The 20,534-nt window shown below is 44.8% G+C and overlaps 1 protein-coding gene across 2 annotated transcripts in view; it reads right to left on the minus strand.

Moving 5' to 3' along the window:
* Window positions 1-2,455: 2,455 nt before the first annotated feature.
* The window catches only part of CAPN7 (calpain 7), an 82,048-nt gene continuing 63,969 nt past the window's right edge, over window positions 2,456-20,534 (minus strand). For both annotated transcript variants that reach the window (XM_069730056.1, XM_069730057.1), the window contains exons 16-21: window positions 18,905-18,980; window positions 11,865-12,010; window positions 10,274-10,336; window positions 10,057-10,187; window positions 8,360-8,452; window positions 2,456-2,870 (exon numbers count right to left, since the gene is read on the minus strand). In XM_069730056.1, coding sequence (XP_069586157.1) covers window positions 2,726-2,870; window positions 8,360-8,452; window positions 10,057-10,187; window positions 10,274-10,336; window positions 11,865-12,010; window positions 18,905-18,980 — 654 coding nt within the window. In that variant the 3' untranslated portion in view covers window positions 2,456-2,725. The remainder of the gene's footprint in view (window positions 2,871-8,359; window positions 8,453-10,056; window positions 10,188-10,273; window positions 10,337-11,864; window positions 12,011-18,904; window positions 18,981-20,534) is intronic.

Genomic DNA, 20,534 nt, shown 5'->3' on the forward strand with positions numbered 1-20,534 from the left:
TTAGAGAATCTTCACAAGGCAGTACTCAAGAGAAATTAAGACGTTGCAGATTTACATTGCACGACAGATCCGTGTACGCAGTCTAGAAAAAAAACAATGGCCATGAGATTTCTGTAAATCCAATTCACTTTGCTGGAGCTGTAAGACTTTTTTGATTTTTTACGCAGTAAAAATATGTAGCATCAAACTCGTCGCAGGAACTTAACCTGACAGAATGTCCCTCGTGGCTGCTGTACTTCTAGATGACCTTACAGCTAAACCAGCTCTTACTGTATATCCAATAATCACATTGTTTCATGTTAGAGTACATATAATTGTTTTCCTCATTAATAATTAAGGAATATCTCTACCGCCCTCCCGATGCGATGGCATCCAGCCTCCATCTAGTAATGTCATGATGGGGGCAGGCTTTGCAGCGTTAATCCCCCCCCATGTGCTCACCCACCTATCCACGCTCTCTTTCCCCATGTGCTGACTTCTCCCATCTGTGCTCTCTTTTGACCTGTCTACCCCCCTTGTCTGCTGTCTCTCACCCCTGTGCACTTTCTCTCTCCCTCATCTGCTGTCTTCTCCTCTCATCTGTTCTTTGACCTGTGTAATACTGACATTACAGCAGGAGATCGCAGAGGATACATTTTGTGAGGTAAAATAGTCAGTGAAATATTTTACCTGACAAAGGAAATCCTTTGTGATCCCCTGCTGTAAGGTCAGTATTCTCTTTTGCTTCCTCTCCGCCCAGGAGCTGTGGTATGTTCTGTACATGGTCAGACACATGCTTCAGTGTATCTGACCATGTACGGAGCATACCACAGCTCCTGGGCAGGGGAGGAAGCAAAACATTCAAAGTTAAAAACATAATATCCTTTTACTGATCAGTGCTGAGGCTGGGTAAAACATACGGGAAGGCACGCCTAGTTCAGCAGCAATAATCTCCTGTTGATATAATCTTACGTTTTATTTAAATTACCGTACCCAGTCTAATAAAATGACCCATCCCTAGCCTTTGCACTTAGATTATATGTCAAAAACCTGCTGACCGATTCCCTTTAATGAAGGCTGACAAGTGTTGTGCACCTCGCCCCATCTTATTGCAGGCCGGAAATAAGGACTTTAATTACTCAAGATGCGGACACCATACCTGGTCTCTGCCCATTTTGCCAAAACTGTCATGCAAACGCTTAATGTCTCAATGTTTCCACAATTCTCTGTTGCGCAAAAATGTTGTGACTTTTCAATGGCAATTTACATTAGAATTGTGGAATAATCGCTTTGAATTGAGGCCAAACTATCAATGCTAATCTGCTGGAGAACCAAGGCCAGTGGGCTCGGCTTACTTCATATTAGCTGCAGCTCCAGAAAGCACTATGCACAGATAGGTAATGATGGAGGGGAGAAGGTACTGTAAGTGAAGCCCTCAGCTAATTGGCAGGAGCACTAGGAGTTGTACCGGCACAGATCAGTAATTCAGGGCTCCCACAGGTTTTCAGGGTTATATTACTTATTACAATTAACTCCTTCACTACCTTAAGCCTCCTTATGCACTTTTGATTGTTGTCAGCTGCTGGCCAACCCATCATTGATCTCTCTCAGCCGCAGCTGCCATATTCGGCAGTGCTCCTGTGTACTCTTGGAGAGTCGCTGGTAGATATGTCTGGTAGACAGGAGACTAGGCTTGGCAGTCCAAAATCACACACACCAGATCCTTAAAGGGACTGTCGGCATAGAATGGCTGTTCAAACCAAATACAGGTGCTTTGTGGTGGGGCCAAGCATTTATTTATATAGTTTCCCACCTATGAAGCCAAAGCTGTCAATCAAAGAGGGGGCTGGAGACAGGGCAAATAAGCAGGTGGGAAGGTGTAAATGACTGGACCCACCGATGAGCAGTTATCAGCTCCAAACGCTGTCAGAAGTAAATGGCGTATGGCATTGGCTCTGGACACGGTCATGGCCATTCCAGGGTAATGCAACTCTGCTCTTATTGATGTAGATAGGAGTTGAGCTGTAGCCTTCGGGTACGAACACTGCAGTGTGAGGAGCTCTGCTGCTCCCAACTCCATACACCATCTACATATGACAGGAGCGGCTATCTGCTGATTATTGGGGGTCCATTGCCTAAAACCCCCACCAATCTGATATTGATCATAAGTATAGATCATCAATATATGTTATAGTAATGCCTTTAACAACTAACACTGTATACAGAATGACTACTAATCATGTAGTTCTCAGTTTGGTGTAGGTGGTCCGCAGATCCAGATCTGTTTGTAAATGCCCTATAGCCTGCGGGCAACACCCTCTTTCATATTGTGTATTAAGCAAAGTCTAGAAAAAGATGTCCTGGCATTTTGTGTCACATAACTCTATAAGTGCTAGAAATGCTGAAGAACTTATCATTGCCTAAATAATGAATTCCTAATTTATGTCCAACATCAGTCCACAAAGCAAATCAGTGTGTGGTGGTGAAAAAATATTTTATTTTTTCAGCTATTTCTTGAGGTTCTCCAATAAAATATTCAAGTAGCCCTTTATACTGCATCATACCAGCAGTACCTTTCCCTTCCATAAGAGGCGTCCTCTTCAGGGAGCAGGATTTGAAAGCGGAGTATGATAATCCAGCGCTGTATCATGAGTCCTGTGAATGCCATGCCTGCCAGGACTTTCCCTTCAGGTGAAGATGTATTGCAGAGAAATGTCCTGAGAAGTATTGGGCGCCATTTCCTTTATCATTGTAGCTGTGACACTTTGACGGGAATTACACTATTAAAGTCCAGAAAGAACGGGCCCTCCTGTGCGGGTAGAAACGTGGTGGGGATGACATTATAGATTCCCGCAGGCAGACTGTCTATTTCCAGATAGCAGAAACCACATCTGTGGAGAGAAGAGACCGTGATTGTAAAGGCCAAGATAATGCCATATTTCGCCAACACCGTTTCTATGAAACAATAGCAGCAGGATGAGGAATAACAGTAGTTCTTGTACCAATTTATCTGTAGTCACTACAGCGGGATGTCAGTCATTTCACATGGACACCACTTATTTTTTTTTAACCTCTTTTCAGATGGGCTCATGAGATATTTACCAGAGCGCTAAAATGAAAATGTCTTTTACACACTATACATTTGAAAAGTCTTTTTGGCATAAATTCTATAAAAAAACCCATTAATGGTGAAATGTATTCCTGTAAGATACAAGTAAGAATGCTTTAAAAATAGATTGATAAATTAATTAATGCAAAGTGAAATGAGAAATCCAAATCAACTCAATATTTGGTGTGACTACCCTTTGTAAATCCGCATAAATTCTAGGTACACCTGCACACAGTCAGGGACTTGTGTCAAGAGTGTGAGTAACCAGTTATATCAAACCGGTAATAATTGTCATTTTCATATGTAAGATGAAACAGTCATAACTTTTTTTTTTACAGCCATGTAGAAGGCTTAAAACAGTGAGGAACAGCCCAATTTTGCTACAGGTGAGAATGTGGAGGATCCTTTCATGTCACAACTTCACAAGTCATGCACCATGGCAAGACTAGGCACAGCAACAAGACACAAGGTCATTCTATTGCATCACTAAAATATCTTCCAGGCAAAGATTTCAAAGAAGATGTGATGTTCAAGTTCTTTTGAAGAAGAACCAAGAAATGGGGAAAGCTCAGGACTGTAGATGCATTAATCATGGATCCTAATTGCAGCAGTTGAAAGACAATTCATGCTTACTTCGCTTCAAAACTGAAGGTTTCCAGCAGTGCCATCAACGCAGAACTGGCAGCCACCAGTAGGGACAAGGTACACCCAGCTACTGTTAGTAGAACTCTGGCCAGAAATGGTCTTCATAAAAGAATTGTGGCCAAAAAAACTACATGATGTGTGTGCAGAAAAATGGCAGCAGGTGTTCTTGACTGATGAATCAACATTTGGCTGTAACGGAAGGATGTTTGCTGAAGAGCACCACAATAAAGATACAGTGAAGCATGTTGGAGGTTCCTTGCTGGTGTGGGTTTGCATTTCAGCAAATGCAGTTGAGGATTTGGTCAGGATTATTACTGTCCTCAATGCTGATAAAGGCAGGCAGATACAGTCATGGCCAAAAGTTTTGAGAATGACACCAAAATTATATTTTCACATGATCTGCTGCCCTCTGGTTTTTATTAGTGTTTGTCTGATGTTTATATCACATACAGAAATATAATTGCAATCATATGAGTACCAATCTATATATATAATTGTCTAAGGGTTTTTCCGTCTGTCTGTCTGTCCTGGAAATCCCGGCTCTCTGATTGGTCGAGGCCGCCAGGCCTCGACCAATCAGCAACGGGCACAGCGACGATGATGTCATAAAGGTTGCCTCGACCAATCAGCAACGGGCACAGTCTGCCGCGAATTCTGGAATCATCATTGTCCATATATTACAGGGATATTCTAGAATACCCGATGCATTAGAATCGGGCCACAATCTAGTAGGTTATATTGACAGTTAGAATGAGTTAATGCAGCAAGTCAATATTTGCAGTGTTGTCCCTTCTTCTTCAAGACCTCTGCAATTCTCCCTGGCATGCTCTCAATCAACTTCTGGACCAAATCCTGACTGATAGCAGTCCATTCTTGCATAATCAATGCTTGCATTTTGCCAGAATTTGTTGGTTTTTGTTTGTCCACCTGTCTCTTGATGATTGACCACAAGTTCTGAATGGGATTAAGATCTGGGGAGTTTCCAGGCCATGGACCCAAAATCTCTACGTTTTGTTCCATGAGCCATTTAGTTATCACCTTTGCTTTATGGCAAGGTGCTCTATCATGCTGGAAAAGGCATTGTTGGGCACCAAACTGCTCTTGGACGTTTGGGAGAAGTTGCTCTTGGAGGACATTCTGGTACCATTCTTTATTCATGGCTGTGTTTTTAGGCAAGACTGTGAGTGAGCCGATTCCCTTGGCTGAGAAGCAACCCCACACATGAATGGTTTCAGGATGCTTTACAGTTGGCATGAGACAAGACTGGTGGTAGCGCTCACCTCTTCTTCTCCAAATAAGATGTTTTCCAGATGTCCCAAACAATCGAAAAGGGGATTCATCAGAGAAAATGACTTTGCCCCAGTCCTCAGCAGTCCACTCCCTGTACCTTTTGCAGAATATCAGTCGGTCCCTGATGTTTTTTCTGGAGAGAAGTGGCTTCTTTGCTGCCCTCCTTGGAACCAGGCCTTGCTCAAAGAGTTTCCGCCTCACAGTGCGTGCAGAAGCACTCACACCAGCCTGCTGCCATTCCTGAGCAAGCTCGGCACTGCTGGTAGTCCGATCCCGCAGCTGAAACAGTTTTAAGATACGGTCCTGGCGCTTGCTGGTCTTTCTTGGGCACCCTGGAGCCTTTTTGACAACAATGCAAGCTCTCTCCTTGAAGTTCTTGATGATGCAATAGATTGTTGACTGAGGTGCAATCTTTGTAGTTGCGATACTCTTCCCTGTTAGGCCATTTTTGTGCAGTGCAATGATGGCTGCACGTGTTTCTTTAGAGATAACCATGGTTAACTGAAGAGAAACAATGATACCAAGCACCAGCCTCCTTTTAAAGGGTCCAGTGATGTCATTCTTACTTAATCATGATGACTGATTGATCGCCAGCCCTGTCCTCATCAACACCCACACCTGTGTTAATGGATCAATCACTAAAACGATGTTAGCTGCTCCTTTTAAGGCAGGACTGCAATGATGTTGAAATGTGTTTTGTGGGTTAAAGTTCATTTTCTGGGCAAATATTGACTTTGCAAGTAGAGTAATTGCTGTTAAGCTGATCACTCTGACATTCAGGAGTATATGCAAATTGCCATTAGAAAAAATGAAGCAGTAGACTTTGGAAAAATTAATATTTGTCTCATTCTCAAAATTTTTGTCCATGACTGTACTTATCTATCGTGCAATACCATCATTGAGGCTAATGGGCTCCAAATTTATTCTGCAGCAGGACAACAGCAACCCCAAACATACAGCTAAAATCATTAAGAACAATCCTATAAATTCACCAGCCTTCATACACAGACGATCTGGGGCTACTTCTCCAAGAGGTTTGGAATAACTTTCCTGGTGAGATATAGTTTTGAAATAAGTATATAGAAGTGATGCTGTTGTGAAGGCAAAGACCGGTCACACCAAATTGATTTCATTTCTAATTCACTTTACATTTTTTTTTAAAACAAGTTATTAATTTTTTTAAAGCATTATAACTTTACAGTAATTTTTCCCCACACCTGCTTAAAACTTTTGCACAGTACTGAAAATACTTACCGTATATACTCGAGTATAAGCCGAGATTTTCAGCCCAAATTTTAGGGCTGAAAGTGCCCCCCTCGGCTTATACTCGAGTCACGGTAGCGGTGGGGTCGGCGGGTGAGGGGCTGAGGGCGCTGGGGTATACTTACCTAGTCCCAGCGATCCTCGCGCTGTCCCTGCTGTCCCACGGTCTTCTGTGCTGCAGCTTCTTCCTCTCTTCAGCGGTCACGTGGGACCGCTCATTACAGAAATGAATAAGCGGCTCCACCTCCCATAGGGGCGGAGCCGCCTATTCATTCCTCTAATCAGCAGTGCCGGTGACCACTGATAGAGAAAGAAGCTGCAGCGCCGAAGACAGGAGGGGACAGCGCGAGGATCGCCAGGACTAGGTGAGTATAGCATATTCACCTGTCCTCGTTCCAGCCGCCGGGCGCCGATCCATCTTCCCGGCCGGCGCCTCCATCTTCCCGGCGTCTGCGCTCTCTGACTGATCAGGCAGAGGGCGCGATGACGCATATAGTGTGCGCGGCGCCCTCTGCCTGATCAGTCAGAGCAGAGACGCCGGGAAGATGGAGGCGCCGGAACGAGACGCCGGGAGCTGCAATCAAGGGAGGTGAGTATGTGTTTTTTTTTTTTTATTGCAGCAGCGGCGGCAGCACAGATTAATGTGGAGCATCTATGGGGCACAGTGAACGGTGCAGAGCACCGTATAAGGCACAGCTAGGGGGCACAATGAACGGTGCAGAGCACCGTATAAGGCACATCTATGGGGCACAATGAACGGTGCAGAGCACCGTATATGGAGTACATCTATGGGGCACAATGAACGGTGCAGAGCACCGTATAAGGCACAGCTAGGGGGCACAATGAACGGTGCAGAGCACCGTATAAGGCACAGCTAGGGGGCACAGTGAACGGTGCAGAGCACCGTATAAGGCACAGCTAGGGGGCACAGTGAACGGTGCAGAGCACCGTATAAGGCACAGCTAGGGGGCACAATGAACGGTGCAGAGCACCGTATAAGGCACAGCTAGGGGGCACAATGAACGGTGCAGAGCACCGTATAAGGCACAGCTAGGGGGCACAGTGAACGGTGCAGAGCACCGTATATGGCACAGCTAGGGGGCACAGTGAACGGTGCAGAGCACCGTATAAGGCACAGCTAGGGGGCACAATGAACGGTGCAGAGCACCGTATAAGGCACAGCTAGGGGGCACAGTGAACGGTGCAGAGCACCGTATAAGGCACAGCTATGGGGCACAGTGAACGGTGCAGAGCACCGTATATGGCACATCTATGGGGCACAGTGAACGGTGCAGAGCACCGTATAAGGCACAGCTATGGGGCACAGTGAACGGTGCAGAGCACCGTATATGGCACATCTATGGGGCACAGTGAACGGTGCAGAGCACTGTATATGGCACAGCTAGGGGGCACAGTGAACGGTGCAGAGCACTATATGGGGCACAGCTATGGGGAAATATGAATGGTGTAGAGCACTATATGGCACAGCTATGGGGAAATAATGATCTATTTTTATTTTTGAAATTCACCGGTAGTTGCTGCATTTCCACCCTAGGCTTATACTCGAGTCAATAAGTTTTCCCAGTTTTTTGTGGCAAAATTAGGGGGGTCGGCTTATACTCGGGTCGGCTTATACTCGAGTATATACGGTATTTACCAATACCACTTTACAGTTTATGTACAGAATACATAGAAGGTTTCAGAGCGGACATGTCCCAGTTTTCTCCGCTGGCCTACAGACTGCACAGGGCTTGCTCTGGCCACGTGTGTGCCATCGAGCGTCACTTTTGATAACTCACTATTACAGGATCTCAGCTATTTAAGCAGAAACGTGTTTAACTACAAGCATGTCGACTGATTCCAGAAACAAACAGATTTGCAAACTTACTCTATGTATTATATAGAATAATTTTATGGATATTCTGTAAAATGGTTGCAATTGAAAATATAATTCTTTTCTAATCAGATGATGTAAGAGTGTATGGCCAAGGGGGGTTTTACTTGTCTATTTTCAGTTGTTGCATTTCTTGTACTGCGAGTTTGTAAAATACTGGATCATCATGTGTGTAATACCTGTAATCACCGCTGCTTTTCTTCTGGACGCCTGAGGACCCTGGATCTCCGGATGTGGACACAGTAATGACTTCAAAGCCCACGCTGTATTGCCTGCATAGTAAATGACAAGACTTATGGCTAATGTTCTGTGAAGGTGGGCTTCAGAGACTTTTATTACAATCCCCAGGAACTAATTACTTCAGTTAGGCGACAGAGTGCAAAATGTGAGACGTTGGGCTTTTGCTCCACAATCTTTCTGTCAATTTTCAGGGATTCAGATGGAAGCCCTTGACAAAGACATGTTCTGCACCCTGCTTAATATGCGCTACTTAGGACTTAAAATAGATACACATTTTACAGTGAAGAAGCAAGGAGGGCTAATGAACTCACAGTGGTTTCTTTATTTTTTCACATCCTTGTATCTTCCTTATGTTTAAAGAGGACCTTTCACCAGTTTGATCATGTTAAACTTTCATGGAATAGTGGCTGCAGAGCTGAGTAAAATGTAGTTTTTATTTGTCGACGTCTCCTCTGGGAAGTGTACTTCTTTTCCTGCATGAGAGTGACCAATCATGAACAGGCAGAGTCATGTAGGCAGAAAAGGACACTCCCTCCCCTCTTTACTGATCTCTGCAGATGTTGTGTAGAGATACAGTAGTGCGGAGTTATGTATCCTTGTAAACTGTTCCAGATCCCATCTCTCAGTGCTGTCACCTCCCCCCTCATACAGACTGCCCTGAGATGGGATCTGGAGTGTTTGTAATGATTCATAACTCAGCTCTGCTGTATCTCTGCATAGTAGCTGCAGGGATCAGGGAGATGATGAGGGGGTGTTCTTTTATTCCGTGTATAGCACACAACCCCAGAAACAAATCTCCGGTAATACCCAATTGAACTTTACAGGCTAATATCTCCATAATGGAGAGAAGAAATTAAAAGATGAAAAACTCGTTTTACTCAGTTGTGCAGCTACTTTTCCATGATGTGGCCAGGTTAATATGCTCAGACCGGTGATAGGTCATCTTTAAGGCATCGTCCTTTTTCTGTATGCAACATTTTAATCTGTGAATTCTACACTGTAAGCTTTGCAAACAATGGAGACTCATTCTCTCCACATACATGTGATGTTGCAGAGAAGAGGTTACACCGTGTGTCCCATATCATAAAATCTTTTCTTCTGCACAGCAGATAAACTACAGGGTGTCCCTAAAGTCTGGACACATAGGCATTCTCATTAGCTATAATATTAATTTAACTATAAAAGAATTTTGCTAAGCGCATCAACCTTTGCATCGCAAATTAATGGAATATTAAATAACTTTTTCAATATGATTTCAATTGAATAACATGTTAATATGTATTTTTGTCTGTGTCCAGACTTTAGGGACACTCTGTATACCTCACTGCACTCAGTGCATGCCGGCACACAGGCGCCTTAGAATTCAGTGAGCTGCAGTTCAGAGGTGACACAGATGAAAGTATAGTTAGCCTCAAAGTACAAACCTGTCAAGCATGTAAATCACATGATCACCTCTCAATTAGATCACATGAAACCAGAGGTATCAAATCAATTTTTCATTTATTTTGTTCTTATTTCTTTTCCAAGTAGTGAAATTTATTGTTATCATTTCTCACAGTCGTGAAACTTATCCAACCGTATAATATAATAATATATAATATAATAACCGTAAAAAGAATAAGATGAAATAACAGACCTTGGTCCTCTGAGCTCAACCAGTAATGGTCCAGCTTTCTCTAAATTAAACTGATATATGGGATTATTTTTGTGGGTGTCTCTAAAGTTACCACAGCCTCCTGCACTGTGGCCTTTCCATTGTCCATTTATCTAAAAAAAAAAAAAAGTGTAGCTGTTAGCACCAGACAATATGGCAGCAGTGCTGAAATGAAACCCTGTTGATGCATCATTTTTACCCGTTTGTTAATTGTATATGGTGTTGGGATCTTGGAAAACGTAAACTTGCAAGCTGCATACACCTACAATACAGAAGAAATAAGATTGATTAAGCAGGGTGAATACTATTGCAAATCAGAAATGGGCTGAATGTTCATTTCATAACTGTATGAACTGTAGAATGTGATAGATGCAAAAAATCGGCATCTAGTGCAGTTAAAAGCATAATGTAAATGGCTACCTGTATGACAAGGAAAAACAATAACTGAGCAGAGAACTGGTAAGAGTGGCCGTGGGTGCCTGCAGACGTCCCAGGGTTTTCATTAGAACCGTTGACAATCAACGAGGACAATCTTTTTAAATATCTAATTAAAAATGACCCTCCAGGCTCTGCCTTAATCCAGGTTCACACTAGGATATTTCACGATTCGTATACAGACTGCAGTGCCCGATCTTGAGGTGGATCATACAGCCCAAAATTTATACCTCGTGTGTCAGGAGACCCGCGGTCATTTCAGGTATTGTGGTCTATATACAGACTGTAAAATAGGCTTGTATGAAACCGGCCTTAGCAAGGCTTATTTGCCGCAGTGTAAGTGCAGCCACTACCTAATAATTGTTTTTCACTTGTGGTTTAGCAATCTGCACTTTATTCAATCTTAGCTGTAATGGAAATCAGTTTGATGAGGCGAGCATGTGATAAAGCTTTGTTTACATACAGCAGCCAATCAGAGGAGAGAGCGATCCAAGGGGAGGGAAAGAGCAGCAGTATGAACCAATGATAAGACAGGAGGTGTGTCTCAGACTACTACAGACTCCCTGTAGGCCGGTAGCAAAGCTGTAGTCACAGGTCATAACTCTGCTGTAAGGCTGCGTTCACATTTGCGTTGTGCGCTGCTGCGTCGGCGACACAACGCAAACAAGAACGCATGCAAAACGCATAGTTTTGCGACGCATGCGTCCTTTTTTTTTGCCGGATTTTGGACGCAAAAAAAATACATCTTGCTGCGTCCTCTGCGCCCTAACGCTTGCGGCAAAAAAGACGCATGCATCACAAAACGCATGCAAACGCATGTCCATGCGCCCCCATGTTAAATATAGGGGCGCATGACGCATGCGTCACCGTGGTGACGCCCGATGCACCACCGCAAGACACTAATGTGAACGTAGCCTAATACAGAGGAGGTAAAAAGCAGCCAACCATCAAGCACTGAGGGAAATAACCTCTCGGTCTCATGGAAGACCATCCTACATGCTTGTAAGCAGAACTAATAATTGGACATTACCTACATGCAGAGTTGAATATGCATTTTTAAGGCCATAAGTAGACATTTGGTTTAGTTACACAGAAGAAGAAAACAATTGGCCAAGGATTGCCACCAATACCCACCAAGTCAGCTGTCGTTTTGGCTATTTCTAGGATATCCGAGTTATTGTACCATATCTCAGAACAGAGTGTCACCAAGTAAAACAACAGGGGTCTCTACTAATGGAAGAAAAGGTTTCCAGCAGCTCCGGATGAATGGAGAAGGATTTCTGGGTCAATGGTGCCAGCCCAACGGTTGTGCTCTTCTATCCTGAAGACACTTGCTGCTGCCCAAGAGTACTCACCCTGAGAGTGTAGTGAATCGTGTTCTGCTTTTCATATTGAGATACCACTAAAGTAAATGTGTGGGTTCCGGGGTTGGTCAGCGGGATCTTTGTAAGGTAATGAGGGCTGTTTATCCGTATTCCATCGATATAAGGAGCAGGGTCCGCTGGAAGACAAAACATCAAGTCGCACAAACTGCACAAGGTGATAATGGTTAATACAGCTAAATGGAGGTCTTAAAAGAAAAAAATAGCAATGTCATGTTTCAAATGTCAAATAATCTTTAACATTTTTTTTGAGTCTCCTTTAAAATGTTCATCTGCCTTATTATTCCTTCTAACAATGCAAAAAGAATTTCATATTTCAGACGTGAAAAGGGGTTGGATAGCCATGAGCAATCATATGTATGTGCTTGCATGACCTGAGACAGGCTCTGCTACATTGTTTTGGCATTCGGTAATTATGAATTTGACAAGTAATCATTAACACACCATCGTGCATTTTGGGGGCAAATTTGTGGACTAAGTGCACAGCAGCCATGATATGGTGCAAGAGAGGGAAATGTTACTAACATGCAAAGTAAGCAATGAAATAACAGCTATCTTTGGCCACAGGTTGCCAAAGGAAGGTGAACTACAAGTAGTTGCAATATGGCAGTAACTTTTTTTTTTTACTGTATTGAAATGACAGATTAGCTATACTTTCAATACAATTTGATCCCACCAAAAGCAGCAGATGGACGTCACAGTAGAAGTATAGTCTGTGGCATCTGTGTACAGGCAAACGTCACGTCAACCATGTACGCTAAACGAAATGTGAACAGGTCCTGATATGTACGGTATATAGTATGTATTATACAGGGTGGGCCATGTATATGGATACACCTAAATAAAATGGGAATGGTTGTGATATCAACTTCCTATTTGTGGCACATTAGTATATGGGAGGGGGAACTTTTCAAGATAGGTGGTGACTAGTGATGAGCGAGTTATACTCGTTGCTTGAATTTGATCTCCCGAGTATTTGTGACTGCTCGGAGATTTAGTTTTGCTTGCCGCAGCTGCATGATTTGCGGCTATTAGACAGCTTGATTACATGTGGGGATTCCCTAGCAACCAGGCAACCCCCACATGTACTTATGCTGGCTAACAGATGTAAACCATGCAGCTGAGGTTAGGAAAACTAAATCTCCGAGCAGTCACAAATACTCGGGAGACCTCCCGAGCAACGAGTATACTTGTTCATCACTAGTGGTGACCATGGCGGCCATTTCGAAGTCGGCCATTTTGGATCCAACTTTATTTTTTCCAATGGGAAGAGGGTCATGTGACATCAAACTTATTTAGAATTTCACAAGAAAAACAATGGTGTGCTTGGTTTGAACGTAACTTTATTCTTTCATGAGCTATTTACAAGTTTCTCTTTGTTTACAGCCATTGACATGTCACAGAGGTTAACACATGGGGAGCGGATAGAAATTGTGTTGATGTCTGGTGAATGCAGTACCTAGGTCATTGCAGCAGATTTCAATGCAAGACACCCTACGCAAGAAATCTGTCACCATTCCCATGTTATTTAGGTGTATCCATATAAATGGGCCATCCAAAAATGTTTGCCTCATCGCTGAACATAATCTTCTGTGTAAACTGTGTAGATTTTGGCCCATTCTTCCACACAAACACTCTCCAAATCCTGCAGGTTCTGTGAACTCCTATGAACTCTGAGCTTTAGTTCCTTCCATAAATGTTCTATAGGATTCAGGTCCGGTGATTGGATGGGCCGTTTCTAGCAGCTTTATTTTCCCTGAACCCAATTGAAAGTTTCCTTGACTGTGTATTTGGGATCACTGCCTTGCTGAAATGTCCACCCTCGTTTCATCGCCACCATACTGGTAGATGGCAGCAGATTTGTATCCAGAATGTCTTGGTACATTTGTCCATTCATCAATCCTTCACCCATATGAAGTTTGCCAGTGTCGTATGCTGAAAAACGGCCTCACACCATGACGTTCCCACCTCCAAACTTGGTGTGGTGTTTTTGGGGTGATATGCAGTGCTTTTTGGCCTTGAAACATAGAGTTCAATTTTGGTCCACCTGACCAGTCTAATTTCTCCCAGTATTTCACAGGCTTATCTAAATGTTGTTGAGTAAAGTTTAGTTCAGGAGTCTTGCGTGTTAAGCATGCATATAGGCCATGAAAGTAAAATGAGTAAAACACAGAACAAGTATAGCTGCTTGAACGTGTTTCCAGGAGAAAGCCCCTTTCTTCTCTAAAAAAAAGAAACCCCACAACCAGTCTGCAGTAGTGTTGAGCGAACGTGCTCGGATAAGGTGTTATCCACCATGCCCGTGTGCTAACCGAGTGACTTCGGCGTGCTCAAACAATATGTTCGTGTCCATGCGGCTGCATGTCTCGCGTATGGTCGACAGCAGCAACACTTGCAGGGATTTCCTAACAAACAGGCAATCCCTCCATTGGTTGCGACTGTCGGAAAGCCGCGAGGCATGCAGCCACATGGACTCAAACATACATTTTTCGAGTACGCTGAAGTCACTCTTTTAGCACCTTATCCAAGCACGTTCACTCATCACTAGTCAGCACAGCTAAAGTTTGCAAAGTTGCATCTGAAAAAGCCACAGGACTTCTGGAACAATGCTTCTTCGGCTGATGAGACCAAAGTGGAAATGTTTAGCATTAGCACAAAGACACAGCAACTGTGAAGAATGGTGGTGAAGAGGCTTGGTTAACCCCTTAACGACCAGAGGTATTTTTGGTTTTGCATTTTTGTTTTGGGTGAGGGCTTATTTTCTGCACGATGAGCTGACGTTTTTATTGATACCATTTTGGTGCAGATATGATCTTTTGATCGCCCGTTAATGTATTTTAATGCAATGTTGCAGCGACCAAAAAAACAATTCTGGCGTTTTGACTTTTTTTTCTTAGAGATCAGGTTAATCCTTTTTTTATTGATAGATCTGGACGATTCTGAACTCGGCGATACCAAATATGTGTAGGTTTGATTTGTTTTTGTTTTATTTTGAATGGGGAAAAAGGGGGGTGATTTCGACTTTTATATTTTTAAACCCCCCACTTTTTTTTAAACTTTTGGCATGCTTCAATAGTCTCCATAGGAGACTAGAAACCGACACAACCTAATCGGCTCTGCTACATAGAGGCGATGATCAGATCGCCTCTATGTAGTAGAATTGCTCACTTGCAATGAGCGTCGACCACTGGGTGGCACTCACAGCAATCCGGCAGTGACAAACACAGAGGTCTCCAGGAGATCCAGATCCAGGTCACGTGACGCGGGTCACCGATGGGCGGGTTTCTGGCCCAATGGCTGAAAGCGTGCATTAACTGCCGCTGACAGGGTTTACAGCGGCATTTATTGGATTAATAGCGGGCACATGTCAACTGTTCAAAACAGCTGACATGTCAGCGGTAAGATGAGGGCTGACCGCCACAGCCCACATCAAAGGGAGGGAGTCTGACATCGGTTTACTATTATGCCCAATGTCGGAAAGGGGTTAATAAAGCATAGTCAAATGCAGACCTCCCAACCGTCCCGGATCCAGCGGGGCAGTCACGATTTTGACAGTCTTCTCCATGGTCACGGGCGGGACATTAGTTTTCCTGCACTGCAATGTCAGTATGAGGCGTACGGAGCGCAGCCGCGTGTGTACGAGGCGTACGGAGCGCAGCCGCGTGTGTACGAGGCGTACGGAGCGCAGCCGCGTGTGTACGAGGCGTACGGAGCGCAGCCGCGTGTGTACGAGGCGTACGGAGCGCAGCCGCGTGTGTACGAGGCGTACGGAGCGCAGCCGCGTGTGTACGAGGCGTACGGAGCGCAGCCGCGTGTGTACGAGGCGTACGGAGCGCAGCCGCGTGTGTACGAGGCGTACGGAGCGCAGCCGCGTGTGTACGAGGCGTACGGAGCGCAGCCGCGTGTGTACGAGGCGTACGGAGCGCAGCCGCGTGTGTACGAGGCGTACGGAGCGCAGCCGCGTGTGTACGAGGCGTACGGAGCGCAGCCGCGTGTGTACGAGGCGTACGGAGCGCAGCCGCGTGTGTACGAGGCGTACGGAGCGCAGCCGCGTGTGTACGAGGCGTACGGAGCGCAGCCGCGTGTGTACGAGGCGTACGGAGCGCAGCCGCGTGTGTACGAGGCGTACGGAGCGCAGCCGCGTGTGTACGAGGCGTACGGAGCGCAGCCGCGTGTGTACGAGGCGTACGGAGCGCAGCCGCGTGTGTACGAGGCGTACGGAGCGCAGCCGCGTGTGTACGAGGCGTACGGAGCGCAGCCGCGTGTGTACGAGGCGTACGGAGCGCAGCCGCGTGTGTACGAGGCGTAAGGAGCGCAGCCGCGTGTGTACGAGGCGTACGGAGCGGACGCTAGCTGTGTCAGATCGGAGCACATATTGCTCCTCGCTCTGACATTGACTGGCACCGGAGACACGGAAAGGTCTTTATCAGTGGTGTACCGGAGCTGCAGCGTCGTGAGCAGTCAGCGGTGCGGTGTGGCTGGATGACATCATTCAGCGCCGCGGGAGTAAAAGCTGCCGGCTGCTGCAAAAGAGTTGTGTGTGTAGTGATGGAGAAGGCAATGATGGGGGTGTGAGGGCAATGATGGGGGTGGGGTAACCATGTGAGGCCATTATACTGTACGCAGTATCATGTGGGGCCATTATACTGTATGCAGCATCATGTGTGGCCATTATACAGTATGAAGCACTGTGTGGCCATATTTTTTGTTTATAATTATTGTTTATGAAGCAGTGTGATCAGCAATGCTAAATGGGTGTGGTTGGGGCGTGGATATGGGTTTGACTAGTTGGGAAATGGGTGTGCTCAGAGGCGGGGCCTAAAATTTGCCGTGGCGCGCCATGCACACCGCAAACTTTGTCCCTCTTTCCCTTCTTCAAAAGTTGGGAGGTATGGTCAAATGTGAGGCCATCTATCCAAAAGCTTAACCTTGGAATAAACTGGGTTATGCAACAAAAAAAATGATCCCAAGAGCACCAGAAAATCTACGGCAGAATAACTAACAAGGAAAAAGTATCAAGGAGTTGCATTGGACCAGTCAAGATCCAGCCCTCAGCCAAATTGAAATGTAGATTGCTAAACCAAATTGAAATGCTGTGGTAAGCATCTGTGGAGATAGAATTCACATTCATAAACTATGAAGCTGATATCTTTTGCGTTCGCTCCATGGTATCAGCTGATTAGGTCGCTGGTTTTGCTCCTCCTCAGTGCTCCCACTCCCTTCATGGACATTAGGTCACAGATTAAGGTGTGTGGGCTTCTCCTGGCTCCTAGTAGCAGCCCGCCCGCTCATAATTCCTTCCGTTCAGAATGTGATCGGGGTGAGGCCAATCCCTGCCAAGCGGGAGCTCCTGTGTAATCCAGCTTTGCTTAGTGCGCCTGAATTTTCTCCCCTTCACTGGAGATCTATGATAATTCTCAGCTTTTTTGTGATGCTCCTGGACATATCAGAAAAGAGGTGCACAAACACAGGCTGTGATTGGCTGCTGTACGAACTATGGCAAGTGTCAGGCAGGGAGCGGAGCCTGCAGAACATTTCCATATTCATTATACAAAGTTAATCTCTCCCTCCATACCATCTGGTTAGTTTCCTGTCCCTGCAACTCAATCACTCCATATCCATGTGTCTCCCCAGCCTGAGGGAAGCATTCTAATTAGCAATAGTGATGAGCGAATATACTTGTTACTTGAGATTTCCCGAGCAGGGGGTCCTCAGAGTATTTTTAGTGCTCGGAGATTTAGTTTTTTTTCACCGCAGCTGAATGATATACTGCTATTAGACAGCTTGATTACATGTGGGGATTCCCTAGCCACCGGCCAACCCCCACATGTACTTCTGCTGGCTAACAGATGTAAATCATTCAGCTGAGGCGATGAAAAGTAAATCTCCGAGCACTAAAAAATACTTGGAGGACACCCGAGCGTGCTCAAGAAATCTCGAGTAACGAGTATATTCTCTCATCACTAATTAGCAAGCGTAAACCCTGAGTGAAAAGGGGTTTGGACAGAGAGAGCAAAGCCGGAATATACAAGAGCTGTAACATGGCAGAGGCTGACCACACCACCTGATCGCGGGCTTGATGGACGGAGATGTTATCAGGGGGCTGGCTGTTACTCGAGGCCAGAAGCAGGCCAAGCCCCCTGATCTGTGACGACATTCCCAAGGGAGGGGAAAACCCGCCACCAAAACCAGCGACACACTAATTAGCATATACTATGATGGGAAACAGATCAATGGATGTCGGTCTTTAAGTTCATGAAGGTATTCCCAGTGAATAACTTCTATCTCAGGCGTTTCCCTTTAACAAAGCTTTGCATAATCGAATGCCTACAAACCACAATTAGCCTAAGTAATGCTGAAAATATGAGTGAAATCTTTTTTCTCCAGAGCGATGCGAGAGACTGATACAGTCATACTGAAACCGATTGCTGTAAGTTATTGCTGCCAGAGGTGGCTCTACAAGCTACTGACTCATGGGGTGTACTTAATTTTTCACACGCTGCCTCTGCATTTTGGCCTACCTTTTTTCTTTTTTTTAATAATTAATGACAAGGTGTAATGTATCATGTGTTTTTCATCTGAGGCTGTACTTCCCTAATATGAAGACCTTCTAAGGACCAGATTATTTATGATGACAAACAAATCAAACAGGGCGTACTTATTTTTTTTCCTTCTCAGCTGGGCATATTGTGTCCTCAATGTTTTAGTGTGGGAATATCACTGGGCAGCCATAGCGGTGACATAAAATGTTATGCTATTTGAATAAGTTTCCAACTTTAATGTGAAAGTTTAATCCCAGAATAGCATGAAGACCTTCCTGCTGCATAGTGCCGGTCCAGCACGGTGGCATCAGCGGAGACTGATCGGTCATACATGCTGGGTCAAAAACCGCCCCGAGGTTATACAGGGTTAAAAGGCTTTATGTGCTCAGACTATACTATTTAGTGTAATATGAATTTGGACGAAAATAATCTGTAATGTTTTGGTGATTCTTACACAAATATACAACTTACCTGGGTAGTAAACTTTTTTCCCATCACTCTTGTAAACGACCAATGTAATAAATTCTCGATTTTGGGCAAAGTCATCCTACAAGCAAGCAGACCAACGTCAGCATTGTGTTTATAAACCTTTACTTCAACTTATATCCTAAATGTCACATTGGTGCACAGTTAAAAGATCAGATTATTAATTACACGCTATTCACATGCTTCTTTGATGGATTTTCATCTCATCATGAGCAACATTTTTTCATCGTCTTGTACTATATACATTTTAATGTTCCTCCTATATGTAAGTGTCTGCCAGGCTGTGTAAAACACTGGAGGTGAAAATACAGAGATCTCTTTTAAAAAGGTTGACCGGGACTAAGATATGGACGAATGATCCTTAGGATCCCTATACGCTGTATAGCTCAGTACATGTGACGTGTCCGTTCTAGGGTACAATAGATGATGCTCCCTTTAAAGTGAATGTGCTCTGAGCAGCAGTACCAAAGAATGAATACTATGTGGCATACAGAGGTCGTCAGATGAGACCGAAATTAAACTCTTTGGATGCCATAATACACCCCATGTTTGGAGGCCAAAAGGTACTGCATATGAACTCATAGCATCTACAGCTCCAGGTGTCAGTGGAGCGGTAGGGTTGCAGGGTATCGGACAATCACAAGTCTGACTGTGCCCTTAGGATAGGTCAACTTTATCAGACAGCCGTATCAATCAGACGGAGATCGGAAGGCAATGCTCTGACTGCCAGGCAGCTCTCCCGACCCAAGCGTGATAGATTCATGTATTTCTATGAAGCTGCCACGCTCAGGTCGGGAGACCTGCCAGCCAGTCCAAGCATTGCCTTCCAATCTCCTTCTGATTACACAGCCATCTGACTGTGCCCTAAGAATATGTCATCAGCATCTTAGTCCTGGTCAACCTTTTTAAGAATGAAAAGGAAGCTGTCAGCCGATTCAGGGTTCCGTAGCCATCCACACCTGAGTGCAAAGACTGCAGCCAAGTAGATTTTTCTCTAAAAGGCTCTGGAGTTTCAGAGAAAATGTTATCAATCGTTCTAAAGCCGGAAACAAGACTAGTCTAGTGTAGCCCATCAGTTGGCTATTCCCCGCACCGCTCTTGGTAATTGACAGGTCTCTCATTATGGGAATGACCATTCAATAAATCACCAAGAGCGGTGTGGGAAGAAGTTGGCTGTGATGCAGAGCTCAGCTAGTTATGTCTTTGGCTCTGGTTCCAGGCAAGATTTTGTAACTATATCTTCTCTTTAACATCAAAGCGTTTCACAGAAAAAGATTATCTGGCTATAATTGTGCAGCCAGACTCTGATTTATGCAGTCCGTGGTTTGGGCAGCATTAATCAAAGTGGGCCCCAAACGATTCCAGTAATTTAGAATAACAAAGACAACTAGTACTTGCCCTCTGCCATTTCAACCCCAGCTGCCCATCCCTGCTTCGATTTTTTTGCTTTGGTACAGTGGTGCTAGCCTAATGGGGGTTCATATCACCCCTGCAGACAATCACTTAGCTCACCAACTTGTGCAATCTAAATCATCAAAGTCGCTGACCTCAGGGAATGGCTGCAGCGGTGATGTGACATCACCAATGCAGCCAAAACACACAGACGGGGGAGGGC

Source organism: Ranitomeya imitator, chromosome 6, assembly GCF_032444005.1.
Source record: "Ranitomeya imitator isolate aRanImi1 chromosome 6, aRanImi1.pri, whole genome shotgun sequence".
Taxonomy (NCBI): Eukaryota; Metazoa; Chordata; class Amphibia; order Anura; family Dendrobatidae; genus Ranitomeya; species Ranitomeya imitator.